This window comes from Periophthalmus magnuspinnatus, chromosome 9 (assembly GCF_009829125.3).
Source record: "Periophthalmus magnuspinnatus isolate fPerMag1 chromosome 9, fPerMag1.2.pri, whole genome shotgun sequence".
Lineage (NCBI taxonomy): Eukaryota > Metazoa > Chordata > Actinopteri > Gobiiformes > Gobiidae > Periophthalmus > Periophthalmus magnuspinnatus.
The window spans coordinates 29,941,573-29,958,678 of NC_047134.1; the positions used below are offsets into that span (position 1 = coordinate 29,941,573).

Consider the following 17,106-nt stretch of genomic DNA (forward strand, 5'->3'; position numbering starts at 1 on the left):
CAGTAGCAAAGCATGCAGAGTTGAAACCAGAAGTTTACATACACTATATAAAAACACAGATACGCTTTTTTTCATCACTGTCTGACATGAAATCAGACTAAACTTTTCCTGTTTTAGGTCAGTTAGGATTACCAACATTATTTCTATTTGCTAAATGCTAGAATAATGAGAGAAGGATTTTTTAGACATTTTTTTTTATCACTTTCTTCAAAGTCAGAGGTTTACATACAGAATGATGACACATTTAAACAATCTGGGAAAACCCAGATGAGGATGTCATGTCTTTGGAAGCTTCTGATAGATTTATTAACATTTGAGTTAATTAGAGACACACCTGTGGATGTATTTGAAGCACACCTGAAACACACTTTGTTTGTGTAACATTGTGGGAAAGTCAAAAGAAATCAGGGAGAGAAATGTGGACTTTCACAAGTCTGGTTAATCTTCGGATGAAATTTCCAGATGCCTGAAAGTGCCACGTTCACCTGTTCAAACAATTATACACATTATACAAGTATAAACACCATGGGAATGTCCATCTATCAAACCGCTCAGCAAGAAGTTCTGTGTCCCAGAGATGATTGTGCTTTGGTCCAAAATGTGCATATCAACCCAAAAGCAAAAGACTTTGTGAAGATGCTGCTGAAACTGGTAAGAGTGTGTCATTATCCACAGTGAAACGAGGACTGTACTGACATGTGCTGAAAGGCCAGTCTGCAGGAAGAAGACATTACTCCAAGCATGTGTCTTTTTATATAGTGTAGGTAAACGTCTCATTTCAACTGTATATCATATCTCCATAATCTAGTACTGAAAGAAATGTAGCTTGAATTTCTTTTCTGTAATTTCATGGGATACAATATTTGTTTATAAGTCAAAACCAAAGATATTTATAGGTAGTGACTCAATCAATCAATGTACCAATTAGTGTATAAAATGTGTAGCTTGCACGTAATTGAAAAATAATTTGAAAAAAAATCATGATAATCATAATTTTCATTAAAATATTGCTGTGATTTTAAAATTGCCTGATCAGCAGAAGGAGCACTTACAAAACAGCATCATCTGCAAATGTATGAGGCTTTCTCTTAAATTGCAAACAATGGAATTAATAAATATCGTAAAAGTATCCATCCATCCATCCATTTTCTTCTGCTTATCCGGAGCCGGGTCGCGGGGGCAGCAGTCTAAGCAGGGACTCCCAAACTTCCCTCACCCCAGACACGTCCTCCAGCTCCTCCGGTGAGATCCCAAGGCGTTCCCAGGCCAGCCGAGAGACATAGTCCCTCCAGCGTGTCCTGGGTCTTCCCCGGGGCCTCCTCCCGGTGGGACATGCCCAGAACACCTCCCTAGGGAGGCGTCCAGGAGGCATCCTGAGCAGATGCCCGAGCCACCTCAGCTGGCTCCTCTCAACGTGTATGAGCAGCGGCTCTACTCCGAGCTCCTCCCGTGTGACTGAGCTCCTCACCCTATCCCTAAGGGTGCGCCCGGCCACCCTGCGGAGGAAACCCATTTCGGCCACTTGTATCCGCGACCTTGTCCTTTCGGTCATTACCCAGAGCTCATGACCATAGGTCGTGGGCCCAAAATTGAGCCTTGAGGTACTTGTGGTGGAAACCATTACCATCACTCCATAGTGTCCATATTTTTTTCTTTAATTTCATTTACATTTAACATTACATAATTATATGGCAAACGGTGTCACTGGAAAACACCATTTGCCTTATAATTATGGGGTTTATTTTATATCTAGTTAGAATAGACATGAGTTGTGTGAGATTCAGGCCATTGCATAGCTCTGTCAAAGTTTCTGACTCTTTCCCCAGACAGAAACAAGATATTTTGTCCCCAGACAGACAATATTTATATCGCCTATTATTAGAGCCTTGTAATTTTCCAGTTTAGAAAGTGTCATGAACAGATCATGAAGAGCATTTTTAGGTGCTGAAGGTGCACGATAAATTCCAGCAATAGCCAGTTTTTAAACATAGCTAACAGACAGATACTCATTTAGGCTTTGAGCAGAAGAATAGAAGGTCCAGACATGTTTTAACATAAATGGCAACACCACCAATCTTTGTCATTTTCAATAATAATTTCCTTATAACTTATTTTATTTGATCGCCAGGTTTCAGAATCTACAAATTTATCTGGATCTGGATCTGTTTGATTTTCCCAGACTTTAATGTAATCTAGTTTAGAGATGATAATATGCACATTCATATGTATAATGCCTGGTTGCTTCTTGTCTTGAAGTTTTGGATATCAAATGGGCCTAACTCTTCAGGGATCCTAGGCCTACTTGAGTTTAACTGGGATCGATTTGACGCCTAGGAATTAGATTTGTTAGTAATATTGATGTCAACCAAGTTATATGACCTCCAAATTCCTAGAGCACTACAATAAACCTTCAGTCAGACGTGAAGTTGGCGGAGCTGGCTAAACTTCATGTCAGGGAAACTAGGAGATGGAATTGGACCAGACATTACACATTGTTTTCCCGACTTTAGCCCTGTGTTTATGAGGGATTTGAAGTCACTTTCCAACACCTCATACTGTTGTAGTCCAATATTATTGAAGCTGATGTGCATTATCAAAGTGGACATGTCCCCACGATTGGACAGTGAGTCTGTGAGCTCACGAACCGATGAGGAACCAGGCAGGGGTCTCCATCCTGTAGCACGGGAGCTACCGAATAACTAAAATTTACTTAAATACCATTGTAAGTGTATCATTTTGATGTGTAACTTTCTGCTGTAATAAATGGATAATGTTTAAAGTTTTATAGACATCTAACTGTACCACATTTAAAGCTTGACATGGTTCTTATATATACTCAATTAGCGCTAAAATTTGTAACTCAGTAGCTCGCCCGAGGAAAAAGGTTAGAGACTCCTATCTAAAGTTTGGCCTTGGGTCATATCAAGACTAAACACAACATATATAAAATAAACAGGACTAGGCAAAATTTCTAAATGTGACTAAACTGTAGTCTAAAACCCCAATTAAAAATAAACTGACAAATTTGGAACTTGACAAAGGTGCATAGACCTATAAGTCAGGGCGCCACTGACTATTGAATACTTTGGTTTTGAGGAGAAAAGATGAAGAGTCAAAGGTTGAATTATGTCATATGGTTTTAAACGTGGCTCCGGGGTCGTCAGTCTGAAGTGACGGGATCTGTAACATTCAGCAAAGAGACATGAGACCAGACTGACAAGCTGCAGAACAAGGGGAAAATATGGAGCAAGGTCGCCATCTGGTGGACCAAATGGAAAAACACAGGACTCAATAAACACTGTGTAAGTGTGTTTAGAAAAGGTATGTTTTTAATACATTTGTACTGGCCTAATAACTAGTAAATATATACAAGAGGCTCACACTGCACTGTTACATTGAGAGGTTGTGTCCCTAAGGAAAGTATTGGCCTAGCTATCTGAATGAGTTAAAGGAACTGTATGTAGTTTTAAAGTTTGTTAAGAAGGTATTGCACTCACCACTGAACCTGAGTTGCCAATGCCTAAACCTGCATATAGAAGAGAACACATGTTTTGTTTTATTCTCAATATAAGGACAGTCCATTCCTCATGTGAAATCTCAGAACCTCCAGAATTCTGTGCACTGCAGTGCCGCAGAGGCTGCACTAGCACTGATTAATTACTTGGCTGCAGGTGCTCGGGTTTAGGTAGTGAGGATTTCGATCAGAGAAAGGCACTTTAGATGTAAACCAACTGGACTTTAGCATTTAAACTGGCAACCTAAATAAAAGACTTCTGCTTTTTTCTGGATACTCATCTTGGGAACCAAAACGCCAAATTATAACAATTTGGCAATCATGTCCAGTGCTTTTATTATCAAGAATAATTCCACATTACAATGATTGATTTGAACATGGAGACACAGATAGGTCATGAAAATGGAATTTAAAATCAAAACCTCACATACAGTTCCTTTAATGGTGCACTGCAAACTTCTCTGACTACTAGTATGGAATTGAACATAGGCATTGTATTGCTAAAAACAATACCTTAAAACATGCCAGTCATCATGTAGAAATAGAAATGTAATGCCATACTGCAGAACATTCTAGGCAAAGTAATAACATCTCCATGGAAACAAAGTTGCAGAACATGGTATGCATGGGATGTCATTGATATGGCATGTGTTGTCTGGAAATCATTCTTTTATTATTTCCACTATTTTCACTATTTGATTTCTTTCTGTGGGCTCATTACATTGTTGAACATACAAAAAAAATAATGGAGAACCAAAATCAGGGCTTCTAAAATCATATTTGGAATTTAAAATAACATTGTAAAGTGTGAAAGAGCTTAAAAAACAAATTCTCAAGTGTTGGTGTGTACTTTATGAAATGCCTTCCTGTGACATTACCGTAGAAGATATAATGACACACATGACAAGAAGAATAAACCTGTCCAACTTGTCCAAGGGAGGGGCTTAAGATGTACTGAACAACTAAGCTTAAACTCCAGTCATAGAAATAAAATAATTTAAAGATTGAATACAGCTGCCCACATATGGTCTACGGTGGATTTTGTACATTATACACCAATGAACAATGAGACTTATGACCATTATGACTCTCAAAGACTTTGATTGTGTAAAGTGATACGCAAGTTGCGACAAGTAACATTCAAGTACATTTTAACACAAACAATGACTAAATAAGAACAACAATGAATCCAATGATGTGCATTAGCATTTTAATTGGACAAAGCAAGAAAACATTGATTACAGTAGCAGAGTCATCAGTTTCAGGGCTAACACCTTTTTTCTAAACAAAAGGGTCTGAAAATGGTTTGTAGGCACTGCCTAATTTAAAAAGAGTATCTTGTCAGCTAAAAGAAACCAGCTCTATAAGGCAACAGTTACATTGTAGGCCTCCCATTTCTCCATCAAAAAGAGTGTAAAGATTGAATCATTCAGATTTCTGATATAAAATACTGGCGGTTCAATAGGTTATTAAAAAACATCACAAGTGTCCATCAGGTCGGCCCTTTCACATGTGAATCGTGGTAAATTTAAGTATGCACTGCATGGCAATGCGGTTTATCCCTGCATGGAAGAATCGAGTTGTACTTCGCCAGAGTCACAGAAAGAGTGCCACTCTGCTCTGTACACATCGCGTTAACTGTAGAGTTTCAAACAGAAGAGCAAGCACCCACAGTCAACAGTAGCATTTACATACATGGTTCAAAGGATGGGTATTTACAGGTGGCAAAAGGTTTGAGGCTGTTCAGAAGATATGGTGAACAGGAATGCAACAGGAAAACGCTTGGTTTTCAAATGTGTCCATTTACAAGAGAAAAACTGTGCAATATTTATCTGCCCTTACAGAGAAACAGCAGTGGCAACAATCCCTGCAATTGGTGTGAGAAATGAGTACAAATTAAGGATTTTCATTCCTCCATCACAACTAATATTTTTAACTCAGAATGACTCAAAACGTCCATAAAAAAAATCTCTGTGTTTGAGTCAAAAGAATGCGTGGAAGCAATTTTTGTAAAACCAGAAAAAAAACAACAATCCAAAACATTTGTCCTTTACAGATAATTTACAGTTAACTTAAAAATGGTAGGAGCCCTGTTTTTTGGGGGTGGGGCTAAAAGTCTTGCCTATACCACATAGAAGGTGTGTCGATACCTGTGTGGGTTCAAATTCAAGTCCCTCAAAAAAAAAACATTTACAAAATCTTACAGATGTCCGGATGGGATCCCAGAAAAGTCCTGCCAAAGAAAGTTGGGCGGTGCCATTAAACACCCCTGCGAAACACCTCCTTAGTAACAAAGCCAGTTTTTGGCTTGTTGTAGGTTGTCAAAATTCTCCCTGCCTTCCTTTCCTGTTTATCAGTGAGTGGGGTATCCGGCTGCTCCCATACCTGGCTGGTTGGCTATCATAGTCCCATTGAGAGGTGTCTCCAGTACCCCACCGTTACTGATGGCGCTCACGTTTGTCCACCCAGCATTGGCCGGTATTTGGCTGCAAAGTACAGAAAGACACACAGACAGAACAAAAGCCAGCAGGTTAGAGAAGACAAGGCGATAGTAGTGAGGCATTAAGGTGAGGCTACTTGGATGTATAAAGGTTTCAGCCTATGTAGTTAAGTGGGAACAAGCAAAATAATAAAAAGTGGTGAGAGGAAGGGAGGTAAGGCAACGTCAAGCAAGTACAGGGGCACAATATAACAAACATGCATGTTTGAGATACTGTTTAGGAGCCGCTGCATGAGAAGATTCATTTTCATTTGAACATTTGGGTGGGAGATTACTTAATGCTTAAGAGTCATAACTGCTTTAAAATATAAAAATGATATGTATAATTATCAAGCAATGACGCAGATTACATCATGTATGGAAGTTAAGAATGTGTCTATGATTTTTCAACCTATTTCTAACAAGATGTTTTGTCCAGATTATGTACACAACAGATTTGAGTAATTATTAGTTTTAAAGCAGTTAGTATTGATCTTTATGAGACTAATTATGAGTTTGGTCATGCAATGCGGACAGACTATTGTGCAGCCTTACTTTTAAGGGGCTAAGGTAAATGACATGATTACGTGGGTGGACAAGCAGACAAAGCGCTTAGATGAGCAGAGCTAAATAATATTGGAGATCCATCCCCCTCCCTCCTGTCACACTCATGACAATGAACAAGTAAAGCTAATATATACAAAGTAGAAACTAGAAACCATCAATGCATCAAAGCTATTCTGTGCTTGCCTTCTGCTTGAAATTTTGTAGTTAAATATTCATAATTTGCCTACGGCTTTTTGTTCCAACAATTTAAATGGGCCTCCACACACCATTTCGATTCAATGCAAAATGTAAAAGACCTTAACATTGCAAATATTCACCCTTTAAAAATAGGGTACCAAACTAGACTTTACTCTCAACTCAAATGGGACAAATGAGAAACACTTTAAATGTTAATTCTGTTCAGTCAATTTGGTCAGCTCTGCTTTAGGGCATGTCTCCAACATGCTATAGTTCAAAGGGACCATATCAAGTCAGGCAAACCCAAATTTTCCAAATTAAGTAGTTTTTGGTGTTGCTCAAAACTGGGTTTAGATGGGCCTCTCATCCAATCACAGCTCAAAGATGATGTAGAAAAACTATAGATATACAACAGTTGTAGTGAGGTAAATGTTGACTACACATAAAAAAATGAATAGGCCAGACATGAAATTTATAGTTACATAGAAGCCAAATAAATGCTAGGTCTCTCTAGGATTACATTTAGTAATATCTTGGTTTTGTATGTTTTTTTTCTTCTGTGAGCAGTCAAACATGTCCCCTCCAAATCAGGCAGTAGTAAGATGGTATGAAAATCCTTTCACCCCCAGGTTTTCGGTTGCCATTATGGATCCTTTTGTGATTGTAATGGCTAAAGCTTGTTCAGGAGGAGGGGGGCACATAAAGTCTATAATGTTCTTGTCACAGATGAGCTTGTGTTGGAGGATGAGGTGGTTTTGGTTCAGCTGACAGGGCACAGTCTTGGATGGACTCTTGAAGGATGATGGTGAATGGCAGCCCTGTTTGGTTGTTACTTACTTATAGCCCTGCTGGTTCCAGCCCTGGCCATACACGTTGTAGGTGGGGACCTGCTGCCACCCATTGGGGACGTACTGACTGATCTGGGGCCCATTTCCGTACCACTGGCCCCACTGACCATAGGGCTGGGCCGCTGCGTAGCCCACCTTGTTTTGCTGCAAGACACAATCCAGCAGAAGTAAATATAATGCCACACTTGTTATAAAAAAACAAAAACAAAAACTAATTCATATTTTTTCAAGTATTGTCAAACATGTGCAAATTTAAGTGGCAGTTTACAAAATATTTTTGTGTGTGTCAAACCATTTTAATTTTCTACCATCTACTATCTAATCTTTTTTTTTTTTTTTTTTTTTAGTAAAAGCATTTAAAATAATAATATACCATAAATAATACATGACATGCTTAAGTGATACTAGTTACTACTGCCTGTACCTGTGGCATGGGCATCTGCTGCATGGAGTTCATCATGTCTGGGGTCTCTTTGCCCCAGTAACACTTGACTGTGTGGCCCTCTATAGACGAGCCATTCACCGCCACAATGGCATGGGCTGCTGACTCATGGGAATTAAACCTGAACAAAAAAGGTACACGAAAAATAGCAAGAGGTTTGAAAAATGTAAAAATTACAATGGGAGCAACGCACTGCTACAGAGCAAACAATGATAAACACTATTTAACATTGAATTTTAGATAATAATATTTCTCAATACCTGACAAATGAATAGCCTTTGTCTGGGAACACTCTGATTTCCATGATTTGTCCAAAGGTGGAAAAGGTCTGTCTCATCAGTTGATCTAGAGTGAACACAATGGTGAGTTTTGGCTACAATTTAATGTATGTCCACAAACTTTTGATTTAGAAATTCAACACACACCTCAAGCCAGTTTAATTAACACTTTGGTGCTATGGCCTTTTGTCTTTCATATACATACTAATTTGAAATTTTAAAATGCTCTTGCATCATATCAGGTGTTTTTTTCTAACCATTTTAAATTGTGTTACAAACCTGTAAGTCCTGAGCTGACGCCGCCGCAGTACACGGTGCAGTTACTGGGGCTGGATTGGCACATAACCTCCTCAAAGTTTAGGTGTTTTGTGTTATCTGTTGGGAAAAAACATTTCACAATTGGATCATTCCATTCTCTAAATATATGCAACTCATTTTAGAATAACACCAGAGTAGACGTACAGTAGATATATCAGACCCCCAAAAATAACACATTACGACATATTAAAAATAATAAATACAAGTAAACAAAAGACAATGGAATACACATCTCACTAAAAATACTTTTGCCAGGTTACAAAAACTAAAAGAAATGTTCAACTAACGACTTACTCTCATGGCTGCTTTTGGGGGCAGGGGGCTTCCTCGTGGCCCAGTTAGTCCGGATTGGTCTGCCTCCTAACCACTGTCCATTCATGTGCTGGATGGCATTCTCAGCATCCTAAAAAATTAAGAGATGTAGCACAATACTACAATGCCGAATCATCACAGTTTTGATTTCACAATATTTACCCATTTGTTAAAGAACGAGACAAAGCCGTAGCCTTTGGATTTCCCCGTAGCCATGTCTTTGACAACGCGAGCATCTCTGTAAAAGGAGAAATGGTATGTTGTTTATAGTACAAGGCTTGTTGAATTTGCAGTCGATTCGATTGTGCACTTACGATATCCTGCCAAAGGGTGCAAAGGCAGCCTTGACGTCTTCTGTTGTTATTTCTGGGCTCAGGTCTCCAACAAAGACATGAAAGTGATCTACAGCACAGAACAAATCAATATTACAAAGACAACCATTAATTTGTATGACACAGTAGATATTTAGTGACAATCTGTTCATACTCACTACTTGTGTCTTTTTTCTGGGTTGTTGGCGTCGTTGCCCAGTTAACTTTAACCTCCTGAAGAAAGAAAAAGAGACAGATGTTATTAACTGCCAACACTGAATTTAAACTATATGAGCTGCAATTGGGCCTTTAAATTATATTAATTGTACAAATTAATTCTGTTAATGTTACCATTTTACTTTATCGCACCATATTTTGTCCAAAAATCTAAATTTATGGAGGTAGTTTATATGCAGCTCTTCCCATACCCAGAACCCACCCATCCCCACTCACCCTTTAGATACGATAGCTTACCTTACCCAAAATTTTCCTTCCATTCATAGCTGCCAAAGCTGCGGCAGCATGTCTGTTTTCATAGAACTCCACAAAGCAGTAAGGGTCATTCCCCGTGGGCTGGAAATGCAGTCATACAATAAAACTTTAGCACAGCTGTATCTCTACATGATATCATAGGGCCTATTTAATTTTAGCCAAGGTCTAAAGGATAATTTGACTAATTCTATACTCACGTCTATTATCATTTTACAGCTTTTGCAGGGTCCTATCTGTGTGAACACCTGGACAATGAGGGGCTCTGTAACATCCCTGGACAGGTTTCCCACATACCTGCGGACAAGGAAACAGAATGACTAAATGCGCCTTTGTCGAACAGGAAGTAGCAGCCAGACAAAGGCCGGTTAGCCTTATGCTACACCTATTTTCATTTTTCGTCCATACATGACCTACGCAGTCTAAATCAACAGAATGTGTTCCCAGAGACCTCCGCGGTCATTTCGAGCAGTCACATTTTACCGAGCCGTGCTAGGCCCATTCAGCGTTGACGTGGCTGGTCTGCGCCTGCTACTATGCTAAAGATAATGCTAGCCGGGTACACGGGCCTTGTATTGTATGAAAATACGTGTTTTAACAGAAAAAAACTCCATTTGCGGCTAGGCAATGCTATCACAATACAGCCCTGTTAATTTTCACAGCACGAGCATATTGATACCATTCGCTCACATTCAAATAGCAGCCACAGATGTTTGCTTGCCAAATAATGCCAACAATAGTTAGCATTAAATAGCTAGCACTTGGGTTACATTTGAGAACACAATTTGATACATCTAGGTGAATAGAAAATACAAGTTGCTGTCTTATTGAAAGCCATATTCATAGATTTAATAGAAAATCACACTAAAAATATAAATGGAAATGGATTGGCAGAACGTTTATCAAACACCGATGCAGCGTCTAACGTGATGCTACTGTCTGCTAGCATTTGTTAGCCATCGTTTTATTTAACACTCCTATCTTTGGAAAATCAGCCATCTTCGCTGTTTACTTTCATTTTCGTTGCGATAAAACCCTAGTCTTATTTCGCCCGGGGATTAAAAACGCATTTTTACGCTAAAACAGTCCCCGGTTTTTCACGCCGAAACAACGTGGAAATACATGAGCCGCGCCGTTCTACACCGTCCCATCATCACCATCACACAGGCGCACAAATACTCACAGTGTTTTGGGCGATTCGTCCTCCATAGTCGAGCTGCAGTGGTCACGTCCTGAGAGCGCTTAATCCAAAGACATAAAAAGAGTTAAATCTGTACAGAAAAGCACACGGTGTCTTATGTACAGGCCGGAGTGTATCAGAGCTGCTCTCACAGACAGAGACAGCCCCAGTCTGAGCCAAACAATAGGAAGTGGAAGATGGCGGAGGAGCGGCGTCAGCAGCGTCAATCTGCGGCGAAATGTGGCCAAATCAAAGCGATCTTTCCTCCCACACAGAAAGATACACCTCCCTGTGCTGCACCGTCATATCACAAATCCAGTAAACCTACCAACTTGAACCACGATTGAATAATATCTAGCATTTTTCAGTAGCCTGTTATAAATAAAACGACAACAACAGCGCACATGGACGCATAAACAGCAGATGATTACTGGACTACGTTTTTGACAATACTTTACATTAATCTATGATAAATACATGTATTTTGTTATTTTCGGACCATACATAATACTTTTTTTTTAAGTCTGTCTAATTAGCGATAAAGAAAAAGCTCGTGCGCCGCCCGGGAATCGAACCCGGGTCGCAAGAATGGGAATCTTGCATGATACCACTACACCAGCGGCGCGGTGTGTGCGAGGACCACCAAAACAGATTTAGACCTCCAAATAAAAACAAAAAAAAAAAGTATTTGAACTAATACTACTACTTGCTAGATGATTTGTTATGTAATATTTCGAATTTCGAATTGGAAATCTAGAACACAAAAAACTAGGGTCTTTTTTTCTTAGTTGTAATGAAAGTGATTACAGTAGTGTCTCATGTTTGCTGTAGATCTGAGTCATATGAACACTATATGGTATCACCCTATCCTGGCTTCATGATCTTTTATTAAATTTTCTTAAACGCATTTACTGTCCTCATCAGCATTTAAAAGACTCGCTGCATAAATCCAGTTTTGTTGTTAAAATGAAAGAAGACTTTAAATGGCATTACAACATTACAACTAACCTATAAAACTGCAGGCATATTGTTTTAATTAACATGTCTTTTAATTATGCTTATTAATTCTATCTATGGCACGTAAACTCCCACTAGATGGCGATAAAATACAGGTTTTGGGATTTTTAAAAGGCAAATACAAGGATGTACCAAAGTTGCCAAATGTGCGTATTTTATCTAATCACATAAATAGTTGTTTGTTTCTTTTTTTTAGTTTCTAGATATAAAAATCTGATAATCTATTACTTCAAGTCAATAAATATAAATTAACAAACAGTTTATGATATTTGTTCAAACTATATTAACAAAGTGCCTAATGTTTGTTGTTCTTGTGCTGGAATCTGTTTTTTCGATCTGGCAACCACGACTCCTGCGTTATGGATCCATGAGAGACAGGGAAGAAGTAGCTCTTGTAGCATTAGCATTTACTTCCAAAAATGGCCTCATCTTCAGGCTGCGAACATTATGTGCGCAGCTGCTTGTTAAAAGTAAGTCATATATTCACTTAAACAATGTCCTTTAGCCCCAAACATGTTGATATTCAGGATTTTACCTCGTTTAGGGACTGTTGGCTAACAAGAAGCTAAACCATCCACGTTTGGAAAATCTGTCACTGGTCTTTTTTTTAATTTTTTTTTTTTTTTTTTTTTTTTTTTTATTGAACTAATATTTATAGATCGAGACTTAATTTTTTTATTGAACTAATATTTATAGATCGAGACTTTAGGGTGGCAACTAACGATTATTTGACTAGTCCACGATATTTGTTCGATTAGTCGACTGATACATTATGATTTTTAAAGCATGTTTGTCAATATAAATGTTTAAATTTGGCAACTGAAGGCTTCAAGTTGCAGAATATTTACTAATGAAGTTTATTAAACATATTTTAAAGGGCACATAATACGATCTGTGTTATAATGTTAGCATACAACACATACCCAGTGTTGTGTTTTGTTTCATTCACACATGTTTAACACACAAACCCTGCATATTTAGGCTGAGTTCTTCTTTCAAACAAAAAACACTCTCTTCCACCTTGTGATGTCATGTGGTAATACAGGAAGTGCTGTACTGTGTTTTTAAACTAGCATCATTTGGATAATTTCAGCTCTGGAATTGCCAATCTGTACTAAACATAAGGTAAAAGATAGTTGTTAACTTGAAAACTACCACTACATGGCATCATAAGTTGGAACAGAGCATTTTGAGCTTGGGAGATGTAGACAGAGTAGTAATAAAGAATTACTCAAACGTGTGAATGAAATAAAACACAACTCTGGGTATGTTTTTGATAACATTCTAACATGAATCAATTTTGTGTAATATAGGGCCTTTAATATTTGATTAGTCATGGTCATTGTGATTCATTGTTGCAGCTCTAATTCGTTAGTTGCATATGTTATGTTTGTTTTTCTTTTTTGAAGGCACCTTGTTGTGGAAAGCTGTATGTGTGTAGATTATGCCATGATGCAGAGGAAAACCACCAAATGGACAGATTTAAAGTGAAAGAAGTGCAATGCTCAGACTGTCGCACAATACAAAAGGTACCTGTGTAACATATGAAATTGACTTACTTATTAAATCAATGTCATATATTCATTAGCTGTGTTTGTAGGCTCAACAGATGTGTGAAAAGTGCAGTGTACAGTTTGGGGAATATTACTGTGATATTTGCCATTTATTTGACAAAGATAAGAAGCAGTATCATTGTCAGCCATGTGGGATTTGCAGGTAAGCAGTCATGACAATGTAATATATGTAACAGCAGCTATTGACTCTTCTGGAAGTAATAAAGTCTTTTACCCAAAACAGGATTGGCCCCAGAGATGAATACTTCCACTGTGATAAATGTAATTTGTGTTTAGCTCGAGCACTAGAAGGAAAGCATAAGGTGAATACAATTTATAAATATTATTTTTGAGTTGACACTTTTGAGTGAGAAAGGCAAATCTTTAAAAAAAAGATTTTACCATGAAGTTATTGTTATTATTATTCACTATTATTACCTTTTATTATTACCATTATAATTATTTACACTCTTACTTTTTGTCCTTTCCAGTGTGTTGAAAATGTCTCGAGGCAGAACTGTCCAGTATGTATGGAGGTAGGACATTACTGATACAAATATTACATAACAGTTTCAAGAGTGTCCTTATAATGTTGATTTTACAGGATATTCACACGTCAAGGATTGGGGCACACGTCCTTCCATGTGGTCATCTTCTGCACAAGTAAGACATTTTATTGTTAAAGGTGCACTATGCAACTTTTCTGATGAAGGGTCTGTACCTGAAATTTTTGACGGCCCAAGGCCAAGTTATAGGTCAGATCTGTGGAGAGGTGAGCCCAGTCACAGTTATTTTTGAGCTAAAAACACTTGGAATTGAATACATGCACATTAGGTAAGTGTAATGGCATACTGCTGACAATTCCAAGCAAAAACAATAACATCTCCTTGGAAACAAGTGACACATCCCCCATCAGAAAAGTTACATAGTGCACCATTAAGGTATGTTCATAACTGAACATACAATTAACCTGCAATTAACTGATAATGGTCAAGAGCTTATATTATAAAATTAGAAATATTAATGGCATTATAATTACAATACAATAAGATAAAAAACTAAATGGAGACAAAAAATAAAAATAACTATTATTCAGCCTGATTTTAGATCATTTGGATCCTTGTCAGACTGACAGCTACTCTTCCTGGGGACCGAAAAGCCATTTAAAACTCTATCATAATAAATATAAAAATAAAGTGAAATAATTAAACAGTAAAAGTAAATGTCTTTAGATTTGTATAAAAAGGATATTTACATTTTACATTGATTTGCCACATAATAAACTGTAATAATAAATGTTGTTTTCCTTCAGGACTTGCTTTGACGATATGATCAGAAACAGGTATGTTCTATCTGTCTCTTCCTTTTTCCTGCCTAAAGTACTTGATTTTTCCTCATCTTGTTTTCCTTATCATTTTTATTTTCTAGCGCATATCGCTGTCCGTTATGTATGCACTCAGCCTTGGAAATGAAGTACCACTGGGAGGAGATAGACCAAGAGATCGCTCAGTCACCAATGCCCACTGAGTACAGGAGTACAACTGTTAGGGTATGTTTTCGATAATACGGCATATTTATTCTGTGCTTCTCTAGTTCTAGTTAACATCTTCCATTAATTAATCAAGATTATTTGCGGAGTGTAACATTTGCAGTAGCATCAGGTTTAGGATATGGATGTTTTCAGTGAATAGCGATGACCGATGGTATATCTATATCTATATATATTTCTATATCAATGTTTGTATCTATGGCAAGGTCCACAAATTGAAGTAAAATTGTGGTTAAGATGACAAATAAACTTTTCACTTAAAAAAATGAAATCAATAAAAGTTAAAAGCACACTCAGATTAAAGATGTTAAAAAGTTGTACTAAATTTGAGTTTTAAGGGGTTTCCGTGACCTCTGGAGCTAAACTAGGGTTTTCATTTTGTACAAGTTCTCTGCAAGGTCTAAAATGTGATCTAAAAGAGAAATGATCACAAGACCATATTACAATCTGAAGAAATTGTAATTACTTTTCCCCACCCACTCCTACAGTTGGTTGAAAAAAACTGATAAAATTGAGGTGTCAGAAATATATTTAAGTTATGTATGTGTGAATAGTTAACTTTAAAGCGGACTTATTCTGCAAAATTGACTTTTTGGAGCTTTTAACCGTGCTTTAGTTGTTTCCCCTCACCATTTACTCACCTGAAATTCTATTTGGAGTGATTCATGCATATTTGAACAGTCTTTTAATTGCTTATTTTCAAGACTCCATTTTGCCAATCAACCCCCGGTTTCACCCCCACCAGCAAACGCCCACTGCTCTGTAGTTACTTCTTTCTCAAATTTTATTTTCTTAGTCAATGAGACCAGAAGGATCATTTTGGTACGAATGAAAAAACTCTGCTGCTCCTCGCTAATGTGATCTGAAGTTATCCATCAGAGGCGCCAACTGCTTGTTTACCACAATGTCAGCTCCCATTTGGCACCGCAGTTTTTTTTTAACATGGAAGTCCGTGGACTCGCAACTTAAGTCATTTTAGGTGAATATTGTGATTTAAAATGTGCAAATTATAACATTAAGGTCCACGGGTGTCATAGACTATATAACAGTCACAAGCACAATATGTCTTCTTTAAATCTAAAGTAGATTTTTTTTCTTTACAGATAATATGTAACGATTGCCAAGCTCATTCCACTGCGTCTTTTCATGTTCTGGGGATGAAGTGTGGGAACTGTGGCTCGTACAACACGGCACAAGATGGAGGTCTAATTCAAAATAACAACGTGGAGCAGCCTGAGGAGCATCATGAGAACAGTGACACAGAGCCAGAGACTGATACCGAATCAGAGCAGCCTGAGCAGGAAGAGCCAACTGTCCAATAGGAGTTATTCTGTAAATTATAGCTTGTTTAATGTTATACAACAGATTTCAATGTTATAAGCGTTATCTTGCTTAAATATGCAAACTGAAACTAAACACTGAATCCACTTGACTGTTCGTAGTCATTTTTGGTTTGAACTGTTTTTTTTTTTTCTTTAGACCTCCAGGTACTGCCCAGTTTAGCAGCTCTATTTGAAATGTGGTCTTACAATTACAAAGTGGCACAAGGACACAGTTCAAACTTGCTAATCAAATGTTAGCCTAAGTAAAGTAAGTATTAATTTGAAAGTAATTATTGGCTACATAGCTATGGATATATGCTGTAGCGCCACCACTGTGCCACTAGAGGGCTGTTGAATAGGTGTTTGAATTGTGTATAATTATAAGTCCAAATGCTGCAGAAATGTAATAGAATGATTATTGGCATTCTTTCCATCCAGAGCCTTGTTTATGTGATGCTGTTTAAGATTTCTTTAAAATGATTACTATTAGAGAATGAACCTTGATGACAGTTTTATAGGAAGATAAGTATCATTATGCTAATGCTAAAATGGAATGGATAGTTTACATGTGTCTAATAAAGAGCCGTCGGCGCACTTAAATTTCATGTTTCCGGGTCTTTTTCTAAATTCTAAAAGTGTAAAGATTGTTTATTTTAAATATACCCAAGAAAAACCCCATATCAAACATGGAAAAAATATATTTGGACAAATTATTTTTGTCAATTTTCAAAAATACTTTAAAAGATACTA

At 37.5% G+C, this 17,106-nt stretch overlaps 2 protein-coding genes and 1 non-coding gene across 3 annotated transcripts; 1 reads left to right on the plus strand and 2 right to left on the minus strand.

Moving 5' to 3' along the window:
• Nucleotides 1-4,707: 4,707 nt before the first annotated feature.
• On the minus strand, nt 4,708-11,190 carry LOC117375675 (cytotoxic granule associated RNA binding protein TIA1-like). Its single transcript, XM_033971987.2, has 12 exons — nt 10,919-11,190; nt 9,936-10,032; nt 9,721-9,819; nt 9,426-9,480; nt 9,250-9,337; nt 9,098-9,173; nt 8,918-9,026; nt 8,585-8,680; nt 8,288-8,372; nt 8,010-8,148; nt 7,575-7,729; nt 4,708-6,000 (listed from the first exon to the last, which is right to left on the minus strand). Exons 1-12 carry the CDS (start codon nt 10,942-10,944, stop codon nt 5,868-5,870), a joined length of 1,158 nt encoding a protein of 385 aa, XP_033827878.1. The 5' UTR covers nt 10,945-11,190; the 3' UTR covers nt 4,708-5,867.
• Nucleotides 11,191-11,469: 279 nt separating this feature from the next.
• On the minus strand, nt 11,470-11,540 carry trnag-ccc (transfer RNA glycine (anticodon CCC)). The gene has a single exon. It is a non-coding gene; the product is annotated as a tRNA-Gly (tRNA).
• A 737-nt stretch (nt 11,541-12,277) lies between these two features.
• Nucleotides 12,278-16,954, plus strand: rchy1 (ring finger and CHY zinc finger domain containing 1). Its single transcript, XM_033972003.2, has 9 exons — nt 12,278-12,402; nt 13,342-13,461; nt 13,533-13,648; nt 13,730-13,808; nt 13,977-14,021; nt 14,090-14,148; nt 14,798-14,827; nt 14,914-15,034; nt 16,138-16,954. Exons 1-9 carry the CDS (start codon nt 12,352-12,354, stop codon nt 16,354-16,356), a joined length of 840 nt encoding a protein of 279 aa, XP_033827894.1. The 5' UTR covers nt 12,278-12,351; the 3' UTR covers nt 16,357-16,954.
• The last annotated feature ends 152 nt before the right edge of the window (nt 16,955-17,106 follow it).